Source organism: Crocuta crocuta, unplaced genomic scaffold (assembly GCF_008692635.1).
Source record: "Crocuta crocuta isolate KB4526 unplaced genomic scaffold, BGI_CrCroc_1.0 scaffold175, whole genome shotgun sequence".
Classification (NCBI taxonomy): Eukaryota; Metazoa; Chordata; class Mammalia; order Carnivora; family Hyaenidae; genus Crocuta; species Crocuta crocuta.
In genome coordinates, this window is record NW_027530988.1 from 518,802 (window position 1) to 544,729 (window position 25,928).

Genomic DNA, 25,928 nt, shown 5'->3' on the forward strand with positions numbered 1-25,928 from the left:
CTGTGCTGACAGCTCAGAGCCTGGAGCCTGCTTCAGATTCTGTGTCTCCCTCTCTTTCTGACCCTCCCCTGCTCACGCTGTCTCTCTCAGAAATAAAAACATTAAAAAAAAAAACAGAGGAAAGATGTAGGTTGGGAGAAAAGATAGAGAAGAAGCTAGTTGGAATAGTCACAAAAGACTTTATGTAGAACTTTTTTCTGGTCTCCTGAACCCCTGTGCCCTTTCCCCATCCTTCTTTCTCCACCCCTACACATGTATTTTTAATATATTTAAACAGAAAGGGAAAAAAAGCTGGAAGAATGAGACCTCCAACCACCCTCCCACCTAGAACCAGCTTTCCACTTTCGCACCAATAAAGGGTTCCCTGAAGTAACCCTTGGGAGCTCCCGCACCTTTCATTTGCAAACAGGCCAAGGCTTGGGTTTTTACAGTTGTAAGCTGACAGTCTGCGAAGAAAGGGAGAGGAGACGGGGCACAGCATCAGAGAGAAGGGAGGTTAGTGAATATTCTGGAGCAGGATGGGAGGTCAGCCAAAGACCAGCACCTGTGAACAAGATGCCCCAGGAACAAAACCAGAGAGCTCCAGGCTAACTCCTGTGAGACAGTCCGTGCCACTCCACTCCTCCCCTGAAGGATGGTTTGCCAGCATCTTGCCTCCCTCACAGGAGACAGTGCCCCTAGGAAACGGTCCCTGGCTCCCAGCTTCAGAGTACAAAGAATGATGGTCAGAATCAAAGTGGGTTGGTTTGTGTGAATGTGAGTGTGCCAACTGGCCAGGCACCCTCATGTTCCCCACCCCCGTACCTGAGGGAGGAGCCTGTGGCCACTGGCAAAGGTGAAGCAAAAGGGGTGTGTAGACAGGTGGTACACCCCCAGGCCCCACTCTGCGGGGAGGCTTAAAGAGGCCAGTTGTTGACTATTTCCTTTTTATTTCAGTTTTATTCAGAATTACTATCTTTAGATGCATTGAATGTCAAATATCAGATACATTCTACTTTTACTATTTATTTAGCCAATGTGGGGGAAATTCTGATGTTGGCAAGGAGAAAGGGTGCAAACAACTTGATTGCTCTGGGCACCATTTACCCTGACCACATCCCTGGCCATTTAGTACCAAATGAGAGAACGGATTCTCACTTTCCATTTAGTACCAAAATCTCTAGGAAGGTGGCAACTCCCACTCTGGCATCTCCCTTAACTCTGTAAAGGAGTGCTCTCTAAAGTTTCACATCTGTCCCTCCTGCTACAGGGTCACTGTTTTGTGTGTACCTTCAGAGACTCACTCTTTAAAGTCTCTTCATAAATTTCAGACTCTCCAAGCTGACCCACAAGGCTCTCATCACCGTAGTCTTCTAATTTTATTCTCTTTCCCAGTAAGCCCTCTCTTAGCTATGTTGGGCTTCTGTCCCCCAAATCAGGGAAACACATCCCTTGAGAATGAGAGGAAGAGAGAAACAGGAGTCTCTGCCTGAAGCAGAGACAAAAAGTAGGGAGTTTGTGGTTGAGCCTTCTGTGAAGTCACCTCACATCTCCTGAGCTCTGATCTTGAGAACAGGCAGGAGCCCCAGACCATGGCATCAGGCTTTGCCTATATAGCTACTGCACAGAATCACAAAGAACACTGGGAGATTGGGGAAGGGAACCGAGACCTGAAGAAAGTTAGGAAGAACCATGCCAACCACAGGAGGGCACTGCGTCCCCATGGGCTAGCCTGGAATGTCTGGGACCAACAAAGCAAAGAGGTCAGACAAGGACAGCAACCCCCCTTCCCTTGCTCCAAGCAGAGAGCATCTCTCCCTCTTCCTAACTCGGGTTTCTTATGCTGACACGTCTATGGGGGAGAGACACACAGTCACCAGCCATGTCACACACCACCTCCATGACGGATACATACACACGCACTGACACGTGTACACATAGTTTCCTCCCTCTTCTGAAGATTACCTTGCTAAGGGTGTTCTCTGTGTAGGCAAATGAGCTGCGAAGAGCTGCCTTCGCTTCCATAATGCACTGTAGCACCTCTTACCAGGCAAGGCTGATGCTGGTTGGAGTTCTTTGCCTTCTCCTCATGTCTTGTTTACCTAGGAGCTAGTTGGTCCAGTGATTCCAATTGTGCTATTTCTTTAGGGTGGAATTAATGCACTCTTTGCTGCCTGCCTGGCATGAGGTCACCCAATGCCCTTGCCATCAACAGCTAGCTCTTTGAGAGTCACCTGAGACCCCAGTCTCCTTCCACTCCTGGCCTGCATTTACAGTAGTCTCAGTCCTATGAGAGAGTGACGAAATGCTCAAGAGTCAGTAACATATTCCATGCCTCCCTTCCATGTCGGTGTGTCAGCACCAGACATCAACCACATCAGTCCTCAGCTCAGTTTCATTGAGGAAAGCACGTAATTTTCTGTGGAGTTTCTATAAAATACTCCAGCAAGTGACCTTGTAATATTCCATCCACAGTACTCTTAACCTTCCCATTTTTTACTTCTTGTGCCCCAAGAGCCCAAAATCAGCCTGCAACAACCACAGAATATCTGAAGTCCATTTGCTGAATATTGTTCATACTTGTTTAAAAGCTTCTCGGAGAACCACAGTCTAAAACTCCCTGAAGTTTGGATTCATGGGGGAGGATGATTCCTGAGAGGAAGTCCTCCTTTGTGCTATTACTCCCCTGAAGGAGTCTTTAGATTGGAGTCAACTAGGACCAACCCAACCCCTCTAGTAACTGCATGAGGCCTGGCGTACGCATTCTATTGAACTATCTAAAGTGGAGTCTAGGGGCACCTGGGTGGCTCAGTTGGTGAAGCATCCAACTCGTGATTTTGGCTCAGGTCACAGCCTCATGGTTTGTGAGTTCGAGCCCTGCATCGATTTGGGATTCTCTCTCCCTGCCCCTCCCCTGCACAAGTTCTCTCTCTCTCTCTCAAAATAAACTTTTTAAAAATTTTTAAAAAATGGAATCTAGGTGACCCCTAGGGAGGATCCTACAGGAAGGTGGTCACAAGATGTCCTTGGACACTTCAGTCAGCCTTCTGTACTTCCTGCTTAAGATCATGATGTTGGTGACATCTCTGAAATCCTATGGCATTTCTCAAGGATCCATAACGAAGAAGTCTCCTAAGACTTATTACGTAGCTCCTCTCTCCCAAAACTTGAAAATACTATCAATATCAAGGACAACACCCTCCTATTGGAATAGGGGCCAGTGACCATGTAGTCACATTCTGTGAGTGTCCATGCTGTATCTGAGAAGAGAATGTGAGTTGGGGAGGGGTAAGTCAGGAACAGGGGCATGATGTGGGCACATTCAGACAAAGAAGAATGGCACTCAGTTCCTCTACAGTTTATTGTTACAGCAGAAGTTGTGGGACACAGGAGGGCATCCTCCACACATAACACAGTGTGGTCAGAGCCCCAAGATAGCCCTTCCCACCCCTATGCCAAGCCCCAAGCAGCCCTGCCCCAGCTTAGCTCCCTCCCCCTCCCACTCTAGACACACACTGTCTAGACAGCTACCAAAGTTAGTGCAGCCAATGGCCCCAGGCCCCTTCCTATAGCCCCAGCTCCGATCCTTCCCTCATACTTGCTCATGCCCACCACCTCCCATTTCAACTTCCATTTCACACACTGGATGTTTCTATACCATCCTGAGGACCACTAACCCACCAGCAAGCCTCCCCTGACACACATTCATTTAGGCCCACACCCTTCAGAGATCTGAAGGGTTCATGAGAAGCCGTATCAGCTTTGGTGAATGGAGTCCCAGCCCCAAGTCCCCCACCCTTGCAATGGGATAAGTAGGGAGAGTGGTGGAGGCACATGGGCAACTACAACAACCCTTGTCCCTTATCTATAGACACCTAGATTAGGGAGAGGGGTACATGCCCTCTCCACCTTACCACCACAATGAGGGAGAGGGATAATTTGGGGGTCTGGGTCCCTAAAAGATATTAGGATATCTCTCCCAGGAGCTGAGGGGAATCACAGGTTAGAGGTCAAAGTTAGGGTAGCAATCAAAGATCAAGGTCATCTCCCCACATGATCTGCCCATCTTCCCTTACTCTGGCCCAGTGCCCTATGCACCTCCCAGGTTAGTGCTGGGGGAGGTGAGGGCTGGGTCCTACACCAGGGCGACAAAGATCACTCAACAGGAGACCTCCATGGTATGCCCCGGGGGCCCTGAAGGCAGAGTCCCAGACTCGCTGCTCTGGGACAGGGTGCGAGAGCGGGACCGGTTGCCATCAATGGATGCTGCACTGGTCAGGGAGGCTGTGCGCGACCGTGACAGGCGAGTCATGCAGGATGAGGCCACTGTGGAGACAGAAGGATTAGCAGTCAGGCATAGAGGAGGTGGGACAGAGAGGCTGGCAACTCAGTCAGGTGCTTGGGTGGAGACGAGAGCTACAAATGGGGCTGGAGTGGGAGGTCAATTATTTGGCAGATGATGGTAAGTCCCAGAACTAGCCTGAAGTGGTTCCTCCCCGCTCAGTGCCCATCCCTTCCCTCCTCCTGTGCAGTAATCTCTTGTTCTCATGATAGCCTCTGACCCCCATACTCACTATAGCCCATGCCTTGCAGGAAGTACTTGAAGGCCTCAGTCAGCTTGCCTGGCTGTGGAAGTAAGATGAGGAGAGGGAGACAGTGAGGTAAGGTTAGAAACCGAGCTGGAGAGGCACCTGGGTGGCTCGGCTGGTGAGCATCTGACTCTTGATTTCAGCTCCAGTCGTAATCCCAGGGTCGTGAGATTGAGCCCTGTGCTGGGTTCCCAACTGTTACAGCTTGGGATTCTCTCTTTCTCCTTTTCTCTCTGCCTCTCTGCTGCTGTTCATGATATCTTTCTCTCTCTCTCTCTCTCTCTTTTTCTCTCAAAATAAATAAACATTGAAAAAAGAAAAAGAAGTCAAGTTGGAGCCCCAAGCCATGGTGGGTTAGGTAGGCGGTGAGTGGCAAATGAGTGAGTGGTAAAGTGTATATATAGTTCAGTGGCACTAATATCTCATCCCACGGAGGGCAGGGGTACTCACCTGAGTCAGCTGGGGCTGGCCTCCAGAGTCAGCCATCTGTTCAGAAGATGGAGACAACCATCCAGAAGAAGTGATACAGACGTAAATAAATGGAGTCATGCCAAAAGGTAGAAAAGATTCTCTTTACCCTAGCTTCCCCACACCAGGCCCTCAGGGTTTGCTTTCTTTACCCACCCCACTTGTTCCTGTGCAGGGCAGGGGGCCGGGAGTCAGGCGGGGCATGGAGTAGGGTTACTGACCTTGAGAAAAGAGGTCTGGGTGGGGTCCAGCTTTGAGTTACATTCCACCTGGAGTAAGCGGGAGGCTGAATGAATGAGGTCATACTCCCTGTGGCCCCTCGCATCCAAGAGACCCAGGGACCCAAATCCCAGTTCTGTTCCCATCAGCCCCATACCCATTTCCTTCTTACCAGGAATCAACCTCTTATGCCCACAGTCACTCTCCCTGTTCCAAACAGAGCTGGCCTCTTGGCAAGATATCCCTCTGACCACCACCCTGGATCTGCAACCCTCCCTCACCCACCCCAAAACTCCCTACTGACCACTGCATCTTCATGGGGTGCTTGGTCTCCTACCACCAGCATGACAGGGCACCTAGAGGCATAGTGTCAGGAGAAGCGGGTGAGGCCCTGGTGCTCCCGTACCTGCCTTTTCCCAGAAGACCAGCTGGACAATGTTTGACTCCAAAGAGGAGACAGTCTTCTGAATCCCACCGACCCTACCAAGACCATTCAAAGGGGGATGGACCTAGAGGGTGCAATTTGCTTCATAGGACAGGGTGGAAGGTGATGAGAAAACTCCCTATTAAAGGACTCTCCTTCTTCTAAAGAATATAAACACCCAGGGAAGATCCAGGGAGAGAGGCAGAGCTTTATCTCTTAACATCTTACTTGAGGGTGACAGCACCTCCACGCTCAAGGTTCAGGTCTCGGCGGCTAGAGAGGAGTTCAAAGAGGAGCAGGAATGTTAGGCAGGCAATACTGTCCATCCAGATGGAAGCCATCTCCCCCCTGAGGAAGCTCTCTTCCTCCCAGAAATTACAATCAAATATTAATAATTAAACGTGGGAACTGGGGGCATCTGGGTCACTCAGTTGGTTAAGCACCTGACTCTTGACTTTGGCTCAGGTCACAATTTGTGAGTTCTAGTCCCACGACGGGCTCTGCACTGCAGAACCTGCTTGGGATTCTCTCTCTCTTTCTCTCTCAAAATAAATAAATAAAGTTAAAAAAAAAAAAAAGTGGGAACCAAAGGGTAAAGTGGCAAGCAGGCCTCAAACACAATCCTTATGGTCATTTGTGCCCCAGGTCCCTGGCCAGAGGGCAGTGAAGGGGGAGGAAGGGCACAAGGACAAGACACCACCTATCTCACTTCTGGGAATCCAAAAATCCAAGGGAAGTAAACAGAAGAAAGAGGGACAGCTCCTTCTAATTCGTCTCACGGAGTCTGGCCCACAGCTGCCCCACCTGCACACCAGATCTGCCTTCCTTGCACTGTGTACATCCCAGACTTCCCTCTCCTCCTCTGTGTCTCCCCACAACCCTGGCTGCTGCTTCCACATTTGTCTCACATGTGCATGCACACACCACCCACTCACTTGTTGTAGCTGTTCCAGTACAGTTCAATGTTCTCCAGATTGGGTGCACGTGTAATGATATTTCTGTACTTTTGTATCAACTCAGAATTTCCAGACAACTCTTCCTGAAGGAAAGAAAGGGGTGAAAAATTAGGACTGAGAAGTCAACAGTTACCGGATGACAAGAGCCAAGCTTTCTTCCCTCCCCAGATCCCGTGCCAGCTAAGGAAGTCACCCCAAGCATTCAAGCCCCTGGGGTCCTCTCTACTTCCTCCATCTTCCACAACCACTTGCCTGGCTGAAAAGATGTCCAAGGATCATCTCCGGAATGGAAGAGGTGAGGCCTGTTAGCTATAAGGAAAGGGCAGGTGGGTAAGCTCAGGATACCATGAGAAGAGACCCAGGCTACAAAGTGACACACACATCTTCCCTGCTCCACTCCCCTTCCTTGACATTCACAGGCCAACCAGTTACACTGCTAGAGCCTAACTGGACCCACACAAGAGGAGCCTCCCACCCTAGACATCAACACACAGGCCCCTCCAAACCTTGTGGGCTGCCCAATCCATCCAGCCCTTGGCATTGGGGTCAATGTTGATGAGGACAAGACCCTCGACTGTATCCGGGTGGGTAAGCTGAGAAGGAGCAGGAGAAAGGGAAATCAGAGGCTGTGCAGGGCCTCACCCCCTTCCCACTGAGCTCCAGCCAGTCTTAGGGTCCTGTGGGACCTCTCCCCCACCCCCACCCCCTCTCCAGGAACACACACTAAACAATACTCTCCTAATCAGTCTGCCATGGGCCTTAAACCTTGTCTGGGTTGCTTTTGTTTTTGTGTCTTTGTTTTTCTTACAGCATATCGTGACAGGATGTAGGCCCCAGCTCCAACACCAACTCCAATTATCGTGGAGAAACTGTGAAAGAGAAATGCGTGTCTAATGGGCCCTGGTGTCCAACACTTTGGCTCTTCAAACCCTTCACCCTCTCTCCCAAGGCCACATGCACAAAGGATGGAACACAGCCTTCCCCTGAGCAGTGCTCAAAGGGAAGGTGCCACGGAGATAACAAGTGACCACTGTAGGTCCCTGAAGTCCATCTTCAGCTCTCTCGGGGAGCCAGAGTCTTGAAAAGAAACACCCATCCCCCAACCAACCAGATACTTGTTTTCCTACATAGCTCTATGTCCACTCTCAATTCTCAAGAGCTAGTTCAACTTGTTCTGTTTTAGTTCCTGGTTCCTTGTGAGGAAAGAAGGGAACTTGAAGCAAGATGTTAAAAAAAAAAAAAAAAAAGAGACACAACTTCAGTGAACAACGGGGAGAATAGGGGAAACAGAGCCAACAAGGTGAACCGGAGCTGCCCAGGGCCCGGGTGCCAAGGAAAAGCCAAGCCAGGAGTCCTCAGCACTTAGCATGCATACCACGGAGGCTCACCTGGCTTTCCCTTCCCTTCCCACTCTCACTCACTCTCAGGGTGTGAGGGCTACCAGTCACCAGGTGTGTGTGTGGAGGAGGGGAAGTGGGAGGGAAAGACAAGTCTATCTGGCTCCTTGAGATTATGTCACCCCTCCACTTCCTCCCAACCTTCCAGATCAGAGAAACCCCTCCTCAGCCCAAGGCAGGGCCACACACAGACCCTCCTTTTTCCTGCCTCTATCCATGAAGGCTACTCAGCTGATTCAAGTCCATTTCCAAACCTACCCCCTTCCTCTCAACAGTCATGTAGAGGCATGGAGAAGAAAATATACATCTAGGGCAGAGGCCACAGCCCGTCCAGGAACCCTGGATGGACACAGAAGTTCTAAGGGCCCCGTTATGCCAGACAGAGAACTCTGGTTTGGGGCAATCCCCAGGCTTCTCACTTTAAGTACTGCAGGATGCAAGGGATCATGTCTGCCAGCTGGTCCAGAGATGGGTACTGATATCTGGGGAAGAGAAGAACGTTGAGGAAAATACCAACCTGCCCCCGCTGCCCCACACCTCAGGGTGTCCTATTTATTCTCTCCCAGAATCTGCACTGTTTCCTCCTCCCCTGGGGCCACTCTTCCCCACAGCCCCTGTGACTCACAGCCCAGTGAGGAGGGAGGGAGCTAATTCTCACCCCAAAGGGAACACAGGAGCCCCCTCTTCCATTCCAGGGGCATCCACGTGAACCCGCACGAAGTTCTGAATGATTTCCTGCATATCCCCGAATTGAAACAGCGGCTGGAAGCAAGATTTGTCTAAAGAGAATCCCCATCACCCCGACAGTAGAATCAGCCAGGGAAAAGCAACCCCACGTCAGAACCCACCCTCCTTCTTTCATGCCATAGTTAGAGAACAGGACTTCTCTTTGACATGCCACATGGCTCCCTTCCTGCCCTGCTGACCCTTCCCCTTGCCTTGGGGTTTTACTCTTCCCGCCAGGCTCTTCCCAGAAAGGAATGGGAGGGTAAGGAAAGGTCCTTACAATTGAGTCCCACATCATGGTAGGTGAGTATCGCTGGGCGTTTGGGTTTGGGGGTGCCATAGACAGTAAAAGTGACAGAGCCGTAAGGTGTCTCCACAGAGTGAGTCTGCAGAAAAAGAGGTCACCATCAGGGAGGAGTCAGGCTGTGAGGAGGAAAGAGGCAGGGGAAGAATGCCCACAAAAGTCAAAGTAAAAAGTCAGGGAGTTGGGGTGGGGGAGGGGCAAATCGAGGAGACCGGAACAAAGATTTAGAAACTAGGATCAGTAAGACTTTGGTTCAGGTAAATACAACAGCAGAAGATGATTCTGAGGATGGAAAAGAATCCTAAAAGTTGGGAGAGCACCAATAAACTCTGAGGAGGAGGAGAAAGGAAGGAAAGGGAGAGATGGAAAAGGGAAAGGACTGGAAGGGAAGGAAAGGGAGCAGTGAGGAAAGAAAGAGCCAGGTAGCTGCCCTCAACCTCCTGGGAGACAGGAGAACCCCTCCTCCCGCCCTGGGACTGCCCCCAAGCTGTTACCTGTCCCTGGTCCAGGAGGATTCGGGCAGCTAACTCAGCCTCCTGGAGAGACACACACGGACAGATCCACGCAGAGACACACAGCCATGTAGAATCACAGATGGAGGAACAGACACAGATAAAGAAAGGTAGGCAAAGAGACCAACCCAGACGAAAGACAAAAAGAGATGACAAAGAGAGACATGGAGAGGATGAGGGTTAGTGCAGTGACAGGACGAAGGCCTGACTCCCACTGTGGTGTATGGGGGAGAGACGTGGGTACAGGTGGAGAAAACAGGGGTGTAGGTTAGGATGAGATCATGGATTTGGGAAGGCAGGAGGTGAGGGGGATGACTGCAGGCCTGGACTTCGGGCCTGGGAGTCCGAGGGTCTCTACTAACCTTGGCCACCTCGGGCGTCTGCCCCGGCAACAGCGGCTTCTCCTCAGTGATCTGCACCTTCTGCAGCTCCGCCATGGTGGCCTGGCCGGATGGGGAAACACCAAGACTGGGGAGGTTGCCTCCACCCCCCCACCCCTGCATCTTGTACACATGGCTCCCTCTCTCAGCCCAGGACAATGCAGAGTGCAGAGAGCCCCGAGTTGGAGCACACACAGAGCCTTTCCTGTCCCCACCTCCAGGTCCAGGCTGCTGGGAAAGGCGGGCTTGTGGCAGAGGGCCCTGGATGCCACGTCGCTTCAGACTGGCTGTCCCCCCGGCTGCCCCTCAACACCCCACCTCCAGACCCCCTTCCCCTGTCCTGGATGGAAGAAATATCAGGGTAGGGCAGGAGGGCAGCTCCGGTTTCCCAGGCTATATTTAGGGGCCACCCCACACTCCCAGAGTTAGATAGGGATGAAACTCAGGGCTCAGTGACTGGGTACTCCAATGATACTAAGGAGCAGAGTAGTGAGAGTTCACAATTAACTATGACCTTCAACTAAGCCTCAAGGTCAGCAGCTCAAAGGGAATGGGGCTAAAAATGGCCCAAGTACCATGACCAAGAGGAGGAGGGGGAAAAAAAAGAAGAACAAGGCGGCACCTGTGTCCAACTGACCCAACGCTTCCCTTTCTCCCAAGACTCTCCCTCCCTCCCGAGTGTGAATAAATTAGCATACATTCAACATTAGAGGGGCTGGTGAGGAGCAGAACACCTGTGCGGCCTGGGGGTGGGGTCACTTACTGGGCTCCTATTGGCTGGATGCAGAGGAGTCAGGGGTCAGGGTTCTCTCCCCTCCTGGCTCTGGGGTCTGAGAAAACAAGGCAATGAGGTGAATGACACGGGAGACAGACGCTGGGTCTTTTAGGGACATAAAGCCTCAGCCAAGATCTAGACTACCTGGGTCACCCACCCTCCCCAGGTCACTAACCCTCCCTAATCTGTACCCCTGAGTCCAACGAACACATCTTCTCTAGGCTTCAGCTAGAATCAATACAGGCTGGAGGGGCCCGCGGGGCAACATGGAGAACAGGTACCAGCCCAGGCTGGGGGAGGAGAGAAGGAAGTGCTGATGTGGAGGAAAGAGCGTGGCTTGTGTCGGAACCTCTGGATTCTAGTCCCGGCTCTGTCGCTGAGGGTGTGACCTTGGCCCAGTTACTTCTCTTGGCTTCAATTTCCTATTTGCAAACTACAAGGGGGGAGTAGGGGATCCTCAAGATTTTTGACAGCTCTCGAGTGAGATGAGGGTTGCTGAGCATGACTGTTTCCCATTTAAACGTTTAAAAACGAAATTTAAAAAGCCTCGTGCCGTCGCGTCTCCCCTCCACCCAGTGTCGGTGTGGGTGCCCCCAGCGGAGGAAGAGGAGGGAGGGCAGCCCCACAGTCTCCTCCCAGCCTCCCCGACGACCCGCAAGGGCCGAGCGCCAGCTGGGAAGGGATGGGTAGGAAGGATGGGACTGGCCCGGACCTGCACCCGTCCGCACCTACGCTGCCCGTCCGCGTGGGGACCGACACCCTCGCGCGGCCGGCGCGGAGCGCCCTGGACCCTGGACACAACCTCGCGCACGCCCCAAACACGCCCTGCCGCTCGCAGAGCCTCCGCCTTTGTGCGCCGCAACGCAGCGCCCCCTCCTTGCGGGCCCCTTCCAGCGAGCAGTCAGCTCCGAGGGGATGGGATCAAACCGCCCACCGGCCTGGCTGGCGCCAGCCCGGCNGGCTGTCTGCCGCTCAGGAAGGGGCTGTGTTGGGAACCCGAGGGGTACCCCAAGGGAAGCAAACTGCTGGGTGCTTCCGAGCTCCGCTCGCGCTCCCCACGACATCCCCTTTCAACTAAGCGGTTGTGGGGTGTGCGGGGGATCCCTTAGTCCTGCGGGGGATCCCCACGCCCGCCCTCAACACCGCCCCCACCCGTGACCTGGATCTGCCTATCGCACTGTGGTTCCTTCCTTCGCCCCCAGACCCAGTAGTGAGGACTGGTAGTGGGGGAGACGAACCCGGGGTGCCGACACCCCACGATTTCGACTCCTCTTGCCTGTAAACACAAACTAAGTTAAGGAAGGAGGAGGTGGGCGGGAACGCCCCCGAGGAAGCGAGGGTCACTCCTGCTGGGAGGGGCAGGTGTGCCAGCACCGACGGACAGGGATGGGGTGGGGGTCGTCGGGGGCGCAAGAGTTTCAACTTCTGGGTGCCCAGGGTCCTGGTACCTCCTCTCTCCGCTGCGTCCCGACGCCAGCTCTCGGCTGCTACCNGGCCTCCCGGGTCAAGGCCCCAAGGGGGGACGGAGGCGGGGCCAGGGACCCCCAGGGGCTCTGACTCCAGGGTAAACAGGCGTGGGGGCGGAGTTAACTCTGCGGGGGTGGAGTAGGGGCTTGGGGAGGACGCTGTGTCCCGGGCTGGAACCCAAGAGACCCTGTGGCTTGGGTGGTAACCCCTCCTAGTCCGGCCGGGAGAAGGACGGTGAGACCAGCTCCGCTCGGCTGTATCTCAGTGCCCAGGCGGTGTTTTCTGAGACTGCTGCGTGTCGCTTTCAGGGCCCGGGGTGGGTTTGCCGTCCTAGACTGCTCTCTCGCCCTATCCTCCTTCCCCTAAATGCACCCTCCCTGTGCCCCTAGAGGAAGGCCACTTGGAATGGGATAGTTAGGTGGCTGAGGGGTTCCTAAGTTGTCTTAGGCAAAAGGAAGCCAGACTGAATTTCTCCCCACCTGCACCCTTCCANTCACCACCCACAACCCCCTCCCTTCCAAGGAACATCAATGCCCCTTTCATCCCCACTTGGCAGGGTCTATTGGAAAAAAGGAGGGGCCAAGAGAGAGGAGGTGACCCGGAGTAGGAGAACTGGTCGGGATCAAACCCGGGCTCTCAACAACCTCTTATCTAAAGGACCCCCATACCTTCTCCCAATTTGGAGCACCGAAGTTTTCCTCTCTTCCCTCCCCCTACTCTCTTAATAACTGTTTCCCTCAGAAACTGGCCCAGAGGCTGGGCACCCTGGCAGCTTGCCTAGTCCCCTCTCCCCTCTGGACACTCCCCAATTTAACACTCTCCTGGACTAGGAGAAGCTTGCTGGCATTAGGATCATAGACAGAGCTGTGTAGGACAGGAGAGGGATCTCACCAGCCCTCCCGGTGCTGGGGAAGAAAGAATGCCTAGAGCTTCCGCTTGCAGTGATTTCTGATGCCTCTAAAGTAGTCTTACTTGGAGTGGGGGAGGGAAGGATCTGGAGGTTCCAGCATCTAAATTCGTCTCTGGGTCAGGATGACTCAGGGGGAACCTGATAAGGGGCCTACGCAGGGGCGTGGGCCGGGCAGGAGGTGGGAAATTTCCACTGGGGATCTGTTTGCTTCTGGGGCCTAGGGGTCTCAGCTCCAGTAGGCAGAAATGAGGCTGCTTCTGCCCGAAAATAGGGTTTCTCTTTGTCAGGGTAGGTCCCAACCCAGCCATATGTAGCCCAATCAGGGTAATCTCTTTCTAACTTCCTTCTCTTGGGCCAGAAGCTGCTTCACACTGTACCATCCATTAAGCCACAGTTTTGTGAACCTGCTGTATGCCAGCCACTGTATAGATGCAATTCAAAGAAGGGTGAAGGGTAGTCCTACCCTTTCTAGAAGCTTATGATGGAGTAGGTGGGAGAAGGCATAAAGATAGAAAGTTAAGAAAAATGATGTCTATAGAAGATTAATTATTGGGACAAGAAATCCTGTGGCAAGCATTTCCCACCCTTCTCAAGTGGGAGACGAGAAATTTCCATTCCCACTTGATGGTTTTAGTATCCCCTGCTGGAGACAAATGATGAATTCAGGGATACTTTTAAATAAGGTTGTTTTTTTCTTAAGATTTTATTTTTAAGTACCCTCTGCACTCAATGTGGGGCTTAAACTACAAAGAACTTACAACCCCAACATCAAGAGTCACATACGTGCTCTACCCACCAAGCCAGTCACTAGCGCCAGTTTGTAGAGAATTCTGGTAATCCTAATGCCTATGTGTATAGTAATGCCTACATGTGCAAAGCATGCTATTTATTCAGTTGACAGTCAATACTCTCTGTACATAGAAATTCCAGGGTCCCTTGCAATAAATCAGAAATCCTTTTCCCAGGAGACTACAGCCCACAGACTAGGAATCATTACTTTGCTATAATTCAGAGGAAAAGGGTTTTGTTCCTAGAGTGTACTACCCTATGGAGTACAACCACAGAGTATGTGAGTGGGAGAAAGGAATGTTCTATCCAGGAAGAAAGAGCAAGAGGGAACATTTGGAGGAAGAAATACACAAGTTACTCAGAAGCATTGAATAGTAGCTACTATGTGCAAGGTACTTCCCACATACCATCCTGCAATACTACAAGGTAAGTTTTATTGTCCTCATGGTACAGGTGAGGAACTGCAGCTCAGACATTTCTGAAACAGAAGCTTTAGTGACTTGCCCAAGGCCAACCAACTAGTGCTGTAAATGACAAATCTGGGACTCAAATCCCCACCCAGATTCATCCCACTCCAAGGCTATTCTCTTTAAACCATGAGGTAGCTAACCTCTCAAGCCATTATGGCCCCAGATGAAGAATAATATGGATGAGAGGTAGGTAATGTTTGATAAAAGTGTGGGCCAAGTATGAAAGTCCTCAAATGACAGGCAAAAAGTCTTGGCACTGAAGATCCTTAGAGCGTTCTTGAGCAGTATTAACAGATAAAAAATAGTTTTGTGAAAATGAATCTTATGCGGGGCACCTGGGTGGCTCAGTCGGTTAAGCATCCGACTTCGGCTCAGGTCATGATCTCTCAGTTCATGAGTTCGAGCCCATATTCGACTCTGTGCTGACAGCTCAGAGCCTGGAGCCTGCTTCAGATTCTGTGTCTATCTGCCCCTCCCCCACTCACACTCTGTGTCTCTCTCACAAATAAATTGACATTTAAAATATTATTCAAGGCTTGTGCTCTTTCCATGTTGGGCCCAACATTGGAAGCCATTTAAAATTCCGAATGATGGGATGCCTGGGTGGCTCAGTCGGCTAAGCACCCAACTTCAGCTCAGGTCATGATCTCGTAGTTCCCGGGTTTAAGCCCTGAGTCAGGCTCTGTGCTGACAGCTCAGAGCCTGGAGCCTGCTTCAGATTCTGTGTCTCCCTCTCTCTCTGCCCCTCCCCACCTCTGAAAAAATAAACACTAAAAAAAAAATTAAAGTTCCTACAGAGGTTGGTCTGGCAAAGCCACTGGAATTCTCCATGTTGGTCACTAACTTGGGCTTGAGACTAGAAAGGAGGGCATCGTTGCACTGATGCCAACCTGTTTCCATTAACCCCTTCCCTGGGCTCCTCTCAACATTGTGGGACAGTCTATAAACCAATTGGACCAGGACCCAGAGGAATGGATCAGGCTGGGCTGGAATGATGAGGGAAGTTTGATCAGCTGGAAAGATCAGAAAGTTGGCAACTTGCTCAATAACAAAGTGGGGAAATGAAGGACCCCTCTCTCAAGACTAGGGCTGTCACCAAGGTGATGTCACATAAACACTGCTGAGGTCATAGAAACTTCCCTCTCCTCCCCTGTTTCCCCATTGCCACATAGTCTCCCCAGCCAGCTGGCTCCCACATATCTGCACACACTTACAAACAAAGACTGGGAAGGGGCAGACACCATCCGGGTACTCTCAGGTGCACAAAAGTGAGGAAGTGGGTGGTAGTGGTGATTATTCAGTATGTAGGATCCATGCTAGTATCCCTAGTGCTGGGAACTGTGCNGAAAAGGAAAGAGAAGAACAGGGAGGAGGGACTTTGTTCCTGTTGCTGATTCTGATTTTGTCATAACCCCCATCCTCATTATTCCTCAGTCCTCCCTTCCCCTCCTCCCTCACCTCCAAGTCTCCCTCCCTGCAGTCCTCCCCCGCCTCCAGCTGATCATGGCATCCGAAGCAGAGAAAACGTTCCAGCGGTTTGCTGTCTTCGGAGATTCCTCAAGCAGTGGCACTGAAATGAACAACAAGAACTTCTCCAAGCTATGCAAAGACTGTGGCATCATGGATGGCAAGATAGTCACCTCCACTGATGTGGACATTGTATTCAGCAAAGTCAAGTAAGGGGCCAGAGATGGGGGCAGTGGTGGCAAGGCAAACAAGGCAGTGGGGCCTGGAAGGGTTCATGTGGTAGGACATGATAATGGGTCTACTGAGCACCTGTTCGATACCTGGCCCTGTGCTATTTCCTGTCCTCAGGACACTCAGTGTCAAGAGGCCAAATCTGAACCAGGAAAGGGTTGGGCCTTGGAAGGTGATGAGTTCATGTTCCAGAATTCCTGGGTTTCTGTCCAACTGACCAGGGCCAAGAATGCCCGAACCATCACATATCAACAGTTCCAGGAAGCAGTTAAAGAGCTAGGCCAGAAACGATTCAAAGACAAGAAGCCGGATGAAGCTCTGGAGAACATTTATAAACTCATGGAAGGCAAGGATCCAGCTACCACTGGTGTTACTGTGAGTGACATTCTTCATCCCTGACCCTTGACTCTACTTCCCTAAATCCCTGATGCTCCTGTCTCCCCTCCCCCTTCCAATGTCCCTAACCTCTGCCCTTAGTAATACTGTAGGGAGACAAAGCAGAAAGCCTCTGAGGCACTGTTGGGATTGGAACAGACTTTAGAGATCATCCAGTAGTTTCAGAGATGAGGAAATTATGGCTGAGAGAGGGGTCCACATCTATTTTAATAGTAAAGTTAAGACTTGTTCCCAAGTGTCCAGAGGGCTCTGGGGTAACTGAGTGCAGAGGACTTAGTTATCTTATCCCCACTCCTCTTCCCGCCCTTGTATAAGATGTGATCTCTACCCTCCTGCCTCCTACCCGCTGTCTGTTCCCTACTTGTCCCGTCTCTATATTTTTAATGTTTATTTTTTAGAGAGAGAGAGAGAGATTTGAGTGGGGGAGGGGCAGAGAGAGAGGCAGACGTAGAATCTGAAGCAGGCTCCAGCCTCTGAGCTGTCAGCACAGAGTCCAATGCAGGGCTTGAACTCACGAACTGTGAGATGACATGAGCCAAAGTCAGCCGCTTAACGGACTGAGCCACCCAGGTGTCCCCTTTCCCCTCTCTATTTAAAGTTCCTTCTACTCTTGGTATCAAATAGGGCCCTCCCAATAAGAGGGACCTTGCATATCGGGTCTGGGGTTGAAGTCCTCTGACTGCAGCCTGGTTAAAATAACTCCTCCAGAAGTAAAAAAACCCCACACACACCCCATTCGCTCCCATACACTAGACTCCTCCACCCTCGTGAGTGGATGGCTCTTGTCACAGTTCCTGCCCGTGGCTGCATCTGGGCCCTAAAGGAGGCAGCCCCATGCCAACAGTAGAATAGAGCGCTGGGTTCTAGCAGAACCAAAGGCCATCTTTAGAGAAGGGGTGTGACAGCAAAGGGGGAGAGAGAGGGATCAGACCCTCATCCTCTGGCTTGCAGAAAGCAACGACAGTGGGTGGGGTGAGCCGGCTGACGGACACCAGCAAGTACACCGGCACCCACAAGGAGCGCTTTGACGAGAGTGGCAAAGGCAAAGGCATCGCAGGACGGGAAGAGACAACCGACAACTCAGGCTATGTGAGTGGCTACAAGGGTGCTGGCACCTATGATAAGAAGAGCAGCAAATAAGAAGTGGCCTCAACAGCTAGGGTCAGTTAGTCCTCGATCCAGCATCTTACATACCAGGGAGCATAGCGAACAATAAACATCTGTGTGTGCAGCAGCCAATGACCTCTGTCTTCCATCAGGGAGAGGGATAGATAGGCCCACTGGTGTAGACAGAAGGAAGAGAAAGGCCCAGGAGTCAAGGCTTCGAGTTCTGCGTCCTTTCTCTACTTAGCCTCGTGCCTCCCAGCCCTAAGGTAGCATTCCCCTCTGCAACTGCTTCTAAGAACAGAGCAGAGGAATATATTTGGGGGGGGCAGCTGGGTGGTTCAGTCGGTTAAGCGTCTGACTTCGGCTCAGGTCATGATCTCACAGTTCGTGGGTTCGAGCCCCGCGTCAGGCTCTGTGCTGACAGCTCAGAGCCTGGAGCCTGCTTCCCATTCTGTGTCTCCCTCTCTCTCTGCCCCTCCCTTGCTCATGATCTGTCTCTCTCTGTCTCTCAAAAATCAATAAATTTTTTTAAAAATTTTTATTAAAAAGGAATATATTTGGGGATAAGAGATAACCCAGATGTGGAGGCAAAAGTATTTGCTCCTTGCACTCATCCTCCCTTGTTGCAGCCTAAGCGTTGTTGGAAACATGGTACATATGGAACAGAAGGTCCCACTGACTGCTAAGAGTAGCCCAGGAGGATGGCCAGAGGTGGGTGGCCGCCAGGACTCCCAGAGTAGGAGTGCTGGTGTGCTGAGGAAAAAGGAATGAAATCAGAATGGCTTTAGATGTATTTTTATATTTTTATTTTGAAATGAGTATAGATGCACAGAAAGATGCCAAAATAGTACAGAGAGGTCCCACATGCCCTTCACCCAGTTTCATTCAGTGGTTATAAAACCCTTCTGTGACCACAGCTAGGCTCACCTCGCGCCTGTCTTGTCAGTGGCAGATCTGGAGTTCGGGGGCAGGGAGGAGCTTGTTGTCAGGAGGAGTTTGGGAAGGAAAGGGATACAGTCATCTTGGGGGTAACAGTTCAGAGAAGGTAACTTGAAACTCCAGTGAGCCACAGTGAGAAGAATGGAAGGAAAAGAAGTCAGAGAGAGGAAGACAGGGAGACTAAAGGAAGGGAGTGTCAGGGAGAGACTGCCCTGGGCTCTGTGGTAGAAGGAGAGAAGAAAGAACAGGTTACATGGAGAGAAGAACAATGATTTCGTAGAGAGGAACAGACTGGGAAATGAGGGGGTTCTGGAGAAGTGAGGCTAGAAAGAGTCTAAGGGTCTCAGGGAGGTCCCTGTAGCTAGAGGTACCTACCACGTAGGTCAGTGAGTGGAGAGAATCATAAGAGAGGTGGGGACAGCTGAGGAGAGAAGGGTAGTGGGGATGGGAGTTGAGACAGAGCTGGGTGCCTGTTGCCATGGTGTGAGCTGAGGCTCTGGGCCTCCATCCAGGATTCAGAATCTGGCCTAGTGGATGGACAGTCACTGCCAACTGGACACAGTCAGCTTCTTGGGTGGGTAAGACTGTCTGTGGGAGAAGGAAGATGATGAGGGAAGAGAGGAGGTAAACAAGTTGGAAAGAACATTCAAGGCAGTATGACTCTGCATGGTGACCGAAGCTCTGGACATTTGTCCTACCTCACTGGTCTCTTGGGAGGGGACCCTGCCTGCCTTTGAAGTCAGGGAGGAAGCCGTGTATCAGGAATCAGAGGTTTGGGAATGGGAACAGGCTGGTGTATGGTGGCAGTAGGGGGTGTTTCAGATTGAAAGCCTCCCTTTGTTAGTAGAGGCCAATGATACCTATCGGTTCAGCATCACGTTTTCCGGAACAGAGCAGGTAGAGCCTTTGGTTGGTTAGGGTGCTCGTGTAGTGGCAGCTGGTGGGCGGCTGATTAGAGGCCAGAGAGCAGATCGTGACGGGGAAGGAGTCCTCTGTGAATGTACAGTATTCGTTGTAATTCTCACAGAAACTCTCACTGGACTTGCAGAACTTCTGGACTTCTATCCAGGGGGCATGCACCATATAATGGTTTTGGGGGCAATACCAGCTCTGCCTTCTGCCCCGCACGTAGGCCATGATACCATTACAATAGCCCTGGAAACCCGGTGGGTAGTGCACCCTGGGGTAGTCAATGTGTAACATGCGGAAGTCCTTGATAGCAGTCTGCATCTTGATGTCCACAACCAGAGTTGGCCCTAAAACAAGCTGAAGAAACAAGAGCCAGGCCACAGCTGGTGCCATTCCTCCTGCTGGTAGAGTTAAGGTGGTTGGAGGCAGAGGTGGCCTAGAGTGGCTGTCTACCCCTTCCCACAGCCTCCAGAGTCCCCACAGCCTTCCCTGTGTGCCTTCCCCTATCCCCTAAGAGCTGGACTGTACTTCAGAGATCACCTAGCCCAAGTCCTCATGCCCCAGAGAGAGGAGACACTTGCTGGTTGTTCACCTTATATTAGCCATTCCCTCCACTCCCTTGGTCCACCTCAGGGCCTCAGCCTCAGCCAGTCTGTGAGCTGTAACACTTACAGAAGAGGAGGTCCAACTGCTCCTTGTGTGAGTGACTCTTCCCAATTATTCCTGGCTGTGGTCAACCTTTCCAGTAAAAAAAAAAAGAAAAAAATGCAAAGGGGACAGAAGGAACAGGGTGAAGCACAGTTCTCTGGCTGCTCTGGGGAAAGGGCAGGAGCTGGAAGACCAGGGAGGCAGGAGCAGGAATTATTCTTGCCTGGGGCCAAAGACGGCCCAAAGGGGAGAAGAGGCCAGAAAGCTTTCTGGGTAAAGACCAGTCTGGGAGAAGGGCACGTCCCCTGAGTTTGAAGAGCCCCTGTACTGAGGGGGCTGGGTGGGTGGGAGGATAGGGACATTGCTGTCTGGTCTCCTCCTTTCTGCTGCCATCAGAACACTTAGTTCCAGTTCCTTGCCAAAAGGCCTTTCTTTGATGTTTTCTCTGGTCCATAGACCCGCTCCTGCAGAAAGGTGAGAAGGAAAACACTGTCATGTTTCTGAGGAACAAGGTGCTGCTTATTCTTGACCCTCAGAAAACGGAGGGTCTGCTACTCATCCCACTCACCGTTGCCCTGGAGGCCATACGTGCACTCAAGGGCCTCCTCTGAGAGTGCTGGGTTGAGAATCAGAGACCTCCTTGTGGACCCCCACAGTCCCCATCATTACCGTCTCACCGGCCACAACCACACTGTCACACTGACTCCCTCACCTGTAACCTCGGGCCCTGTCAGACCCAGGGCCCTCCTGGAAACCTAAGCACGCTGACCCGGAAGCCTCAGGCTTGTAAGGTTGGGTTACACAGCATAGCTGGGACTTGAGGAAGTGTGGGCCACCTGAGTCCAGAGAATCAGACTCTCATTGTAGTTTGTCATGCTGGGAAAGGGCCAGACTCCCCTTTTCGTCAATACCTGCCCCTTCGTCAGAACGAAAAGAGTCAGCTCTCGAGAGCCTGTCAGCGACCATCCTTGGCTTCTGCGTGTCTCTCAGCCTTGCCTCCCTGCATGGTGTCGTCCGGGTTGTGGGCCTCCTAGAAGGAAGAATGGGATCAAGGAGTCAGAACACAGACCCCTGAGTGTTCCAATGCCAACGTGTAGTTTGGGGGTGGTGCACAGTCCTGGAGGCATTGGAGTACTGGCATTGTTCGTTCATGTACCCCTTAATCTTGCTCTTCCTGACAACATGAACTAAAGTCCAAAACTGAACCCATCCTCCCCACAACTCGCTTCTTCTCTTGTATTGTCTGTTTCCTCATTTACATGCGATCCTAGACACCCCCTTCCCTGATCCCACCTGTGGTTGCAAGGTGGTTAAGAGCAAAGCATTTGAGTAAAACAGACAAGAAAACCCGGCTGAATCCTTGCTTTGTTGCTTCTAGGCTGTGTATCACCAATCTAAGTTTGCTAAAACACTATCAGTGTCCATTTCTTCATCTATTAATAGGGGTAATATTTTATATACCTCACGGCAGTATTAGAATTCATTAAGATGTATATCAAGGGCTTTTAGCTCAGTGCCTGGCACATGGTGAGTGCTTAATATGAGCATGAGTCCATCAGTCCCACAGCCCTGACAGTCTTACCTAAAGCTGTTTCTGAACCTGTGTCTTCCATCCCTACCTCTTCCCCTCCTCGGGCTCTCCCCCTTCCTGGACACCACACGCTCTCCATCTCCAGTACTATGACAAATGTTGGGGGCAATACAAAGGTAAATTAAGGGGCGCCTGGGTGGCTTAGTCGGTTAAGCGTCCGACTTTCGCTTACGTCATGATCTCGCAGTTCGTGGGTTTGAGCCCCGCGTCGGCTCTGTGCTGATTGCCAGCTCAGCGCCTGGAGCCTGTTTCAGAGTCTGTGACTCCCTCTTTCTCTGACCCTCCCCTGCTCACGCTGTCTCTCTCTCTCTCTCCTAGAAATAAATAAAACATTAAAAACACATTTAAAAAACAAAAAACAAAACAAAACAAAAAGGTAAATTAAAAAGCTCCAGCCCAGATTATGTTTATAATGCAGCAGGAAAGACACCTATATAAGCATATGTTACAAAGGCCTCAGAAAGGGGCTGAACATATGATGGGCCTTTGGGTTCCAGACTGAAGTTCTAGTGGCCCAGTCTTTAAAATCCTGTCCTTGAGGTGCTTATCCATAGCCCTGCTCCTTCCATGCTGACATCCTCATCGTGGTTTCAACTGCTCCCTCAGCCTAAGATTCATGGAATTCATTGACTCAGTACCCTGGGCTTTACATCCACGAGAATTACCGTAGAGATGAAGAAACTAAGTTCGAGAGAGAGACCGTAGTTTGCTCAACGTCACGTCTAATTTAGTAATTTTCAATGGAGGGAGGGCAATTTGGTCATTTGGGGGGACACAACTCAAAGGGACTACTGGCATCTAGTGGGTAGAGGCCAAGGGATGCCGCTAAACATCCGACGTTGCACAAGACAGCTCCCACAACAAAGAATTATCTAGACTAAAATGTAAATAGTGCTGAGGTTGAGAAACCCTTGTCTGGGGCATCTGGCTGGCTCGGTCAGAAAAGCATGCGACTCTTCATCTTGGGGTTTTGAGTTCAAGACCCACATTGGGTATAAAGATCACTAAAAAAAATAACTAAATAAACTTAAAAAAAATAGAAAAGGAAACCTTGATCTAATGAGTGAACCAGATTTTCTAACAAGGGCAGAATTACTTGTACCTCATTTATTGAAAAGGGTCAGCAAATAGGCAGACTTTGGAAATGTTTTTGTTAGATTTTGCTTTTAGTGGTGCTGGGTTTTTCTGCCAGCAAAAGGGGCACTGAGAGTTCACCACTGAAACAACTTTGAGTCATTTTTCCTCTCAAGGTGACTCTCTGCCTGTAGTCTTCTAGACATTCTCTTCCACCTCCCCTCCTTAATGGTAAGCATTGCTAGAACAGCTGGCTAGAGTGGCAGGTGCAGCAGTGACTCCCTGGGATCGAGGGGAACCCTAAGATTTTGCCTGGAGTGAGCTTACCACAATCTCAGTAGTGTCAATGTTTGCCCTGTCCAACCCAAATTCCTCCAACAAGCAGACAGGGTTGTGGACACTTCCTGGGTTGTCCTTGAACCCAAAGGGATTGCTTCATGCATGTCCACCTTCTTGTCATTACTTCACCTCAACCCCAGGATTGAAGTCCAGGAGCTGCCTTGTCAGTTCCTCCATCTGCCAAGCCAGTGCTTCAGGTTGCTGGGGGTCCCACCCACGACTGGGGTCATCCAAGGGCCTAATGAATGCCTTCTAACCCAGAAATTAAATCAGTTAAGATCACTTATATGCAAGACGCTAAGCTATACCCCGTGAGAAGTACAAAAGAAGTATAACAGACGGTCCTTGTGTTCTGGAGATTGATAGTCTAAATTGGAGGAGAATGATAAATACATATGAAGAAATAACCAATGGTTTAAGGCAGAAAATTATACAACTTGAAGACAAGAACTATAGGAATTTATTTTTAAATGTTTACTTATTTATTTTTGAGAGAGCAAGTAGGGGAGCAGAGAGAGGGGAGCAGAGAGAAAGGGAGACAGAGGATCTGAAGCAGGCTCTGCACTGTCAGCACAGAGCCTGATGCGAGGCTCAAACTCACGAAACTGAGATCATGACCTGAGCCCAAGTCGGAAGCTCAACCAACTGAGCCACCCAGGTGCCCCTAACTGTAGGAATTTAGAGGTGAAAAAGATCCCTCTGAATTGGGAAGATCAGAGCAAATTTTCTGTGTGAGGGGAGAGTCATCCTGGGACCTTGGGACGGATCTCAAGGAACAGTCAAGAGTTAAACCAAGATAAAGAAGATTATGAAAGGTATGTTTAAGAAAATAGAACCAGCTTGGCTAGAATTGAGGCACTCGGTGGAAGAGAAGTCAGAGACAAAGTTCGAAAGACAGGTTTGCCAAACTGTGGCAGGCCTTGAATATCAGGCTAAGGAATTTGAATCTTATTCTGCAGATGAAGGGGGAACTGACCATGGCTTCCGAGATAGAGTGACCTAAAGAGGCCTCTCAACCCCGAAGGAGGTCTCCTCCTCCTACATCCCAGCTTGTCTAAAGGCATTGGTTTGGGAGCTATAAGGATTCCAACCTTCTGTCAGTACTGTGCCTTCTCTAGACCCACAGCTGTTCCAGGAAAGGTCGTGAGAATTCAAAGACCCAAAGCAAGTCCCACATATGACCCTAACTTGCTGTTTGTTTCACTTTCCCTGTCTACAGAAATGAGCCCATTACCTTTATTTATCCTATAGGAGAAACAAAATTAGGATAACAGAACTTGGATCTGCTCCTGCTTGTAGGGAAACTCTCATGGGCTTTCCATCGGTATCCAGAGGCTGTGTGGAACTCCGGAAGGGGGAGAGGCCTGGCTCTAAAGGGTGGGCACCAATCCAGGTCCAGCCCTCCTCCCAGCCAGCTCCCCTCACCCCCTCTCAGCACAGAGGAGAGGAAGCGGCAGCTGTTGTCCTGTGGGGAAGACAGGCAGAGGTCCACCTGGCACTGCTGGGATTTTCACAGCACCCGCCCTAGTGACTTTAAACACACACACACACTCACATACACACACACACACACACACGCACGCGCGCGCGCACGCACAGCATGGCATTGGCCTGGGCGTGTTTGGGCCAAGAGCAGTGACTATGGCGATAGAATGAGAAAGCAGAGGGTAGCTGCCTCATAACCCTGGGGTGAGGCTGCTTGTGTGAGGGGCTGTCTTTCCTCCCATCTTCTCTCTCCATTTTGTTTTCTTGCTCCCCCCTTTCTAATTTTTCTCTTTTCCCTTCTGCCAGACTCTCGGATCAGTCCTTGGCCTGATGCCTGACCCCTTTTATTCTCCCTAATCTTATCCGCCTTCCTCCATCTTTTTTCTCTTGCCCCTTACATGTGGTGGAGGAGAACTGGCAAAATTATCCCGCTGACTGCAAAGTGAAGCAGATCTTGGAAGCTGAATAGTTTGGGCAAATAAACAAAATCACCTGCCTTCTCCAAATAATTGAGGCAAAGTAGAGGTTTCGACCTGAATTGTGCAGATGGTGGTTTCAACCCTTTAATTTTTGGGTGCAGACCTAAACCTTTACTCCCTCTCCCCTTCGGCCTGAGACACAGTAGGGCTGTGTTTTACTTTCACGCAGCACTAAGGTGGTTTTCTGGAGAAACCAGCATAATGGTATTGAAGAGCAAACTGAGATACTTATAATGACAGGAAAACACAGGAGCACAGGGCAGTGCAAATCGTGGTTTGGAAACATCTCACTCTAGAATAATGAGAAGTGAAGAGTTTTGGCTAGGAATTCAAATGAGTTCTTGGCCTTCCCCCTGTCCCCCTTCCTCGCCTCCTCTAACATCCCTGCCTCCTGCCTCCGGTCCAGGGCCGGACAGGCCTGTGCTGATCCACATTCTGTCCACAGTCTGCTTTAAACCATGGATTTTATTTCCAAACATTTGCATTTCTACAGCAGTAGAGGCATAATTCTCTATCCAGAAGTTCAAACTGCAAAAAGAGTCAGGCACCTTAACAAAGCAGTGAATGCTGTTCCCACAGCCAAGGCTTCGCTGAGGGCAGAGCGCGGGAGCCAGAGGCCTGTGTGAACTTGCTCCTGGTTCTCTGTCGCCATCTAGCGGTGCTTCCCATCTCCAACACCACTTTTTCTTCCAAAAATCATCCTGTCCCTCAGCGGGGGCACTCCAACTACTAAAATCATGTTCCCCTGGCCTCAAAACAAAAAGCTCCTCTTCCCGACTCGAAATTCTGACTTCTAGACCAGAACACAAACTTTACAATAAGACCGTTCACATGGCTTCTCTACAGTTATAATCTACATGAGGGCTTTTCACTTCATCTACTTAGAACCCCCTCCCCC

At 50.9% G+C, this 25,928-nt stretch overlaps 3 protein-coding genes across 8 annotated transcripts; 1 reads left to right on the forward strand and 2 right to left on the reverse strand.

The window, feature by feature from the left end:
• Positions 1-3,322: 3,322 nt before the first annotated feature.
• On the reverse strand, positions 3,323-12,223 carry NDRG2 (NDRG family member 2). Of its 6 annotated transcripts, none has more exons than XM_077770324.1 (17): positions 12,178-12,223; positions 10,718-10,784; positions 9,937-10,017; positions 9,557-9,598; positions 9,039-9,144; positions 8,691-8,811; positions 8,452-8,514; positions 7,444-7,504; positions 7,142-7,228; positions 6,888-6,944; positions 6,615-6,718; positions 5,908-5,952; positions 5,560-5,611; positions 5,258-5,305; positions 5,019-5,054; positions 4,554-4,605; positions 3,323-4,305 (listed from the first exon to the last, which is right to left on the reverse strand). In XM_077770324.1, the coding sequence occupies exons 3-17, from the start codon at positions 10,009-10,011 to the stop codon at positions 4,139-4,141; spliced, it is 1,116 nt and encodes a 371-aa protein (XP_077626450.1). In that variant the 5' UTR covers positions 10,012-10,017; positions 10,718-10,784; positions 12,178-12,223; the 3' UTR covers positions 3,323-4,138. The 6 variants fall into 6 exon arrangements, with proteins under 6 accessions (XP_077626450.1, XP_077626454.1, XP_077626453.1 ...); XM_077770328.1 differs by having other exon boundaries at positions 9,937-10,021; XM_077770327.1 differs by lacking the exon at positions 12,178-12,223 and adding an exon at positions 11,968-11,988.
• A 3,300-nt stretch (positions 12,224-15,523) lies between these two features.
• Positions 15,524-17,693, forward strand: TPPP2 (tubulin polymerization promoting protein family member 2). Its single transcript, XM_077770290.1, has 4 exons — positions 15,524-15,623; positions 15,800-16,041; positions 16,285-16,438; positions 17,411-17,693. Exons 2-4 carry the CDS (start codon positions 15,869-15,871, stop codon positions 17,597-17,599), a joined length of 516 nt encoding a protein of 171 aa, XP_077626416.1. The 5' UTR covers positions 15,524-15,623; positions 15,800-15,868; the 3' UTR covers positions 17,600-17,693.
• Positions 17,694-19,345: 1,652 nt separating this feature from the next.
• Positions 19,346-19,807, reverse strand: RNASE13 (ribonuclease A family member 13 (inactive)). Its single transcript, XM_077770244.1, has one exon. It carries the CDS (start codon positions 19,805-19,807, stop codon positions 19,346-19,348), a length of 462 nt encoding a protein of 153 aa, XP_077626370.1.
• Positions 19,808-25,928: the final 6,121 nt, after the last annotated feature.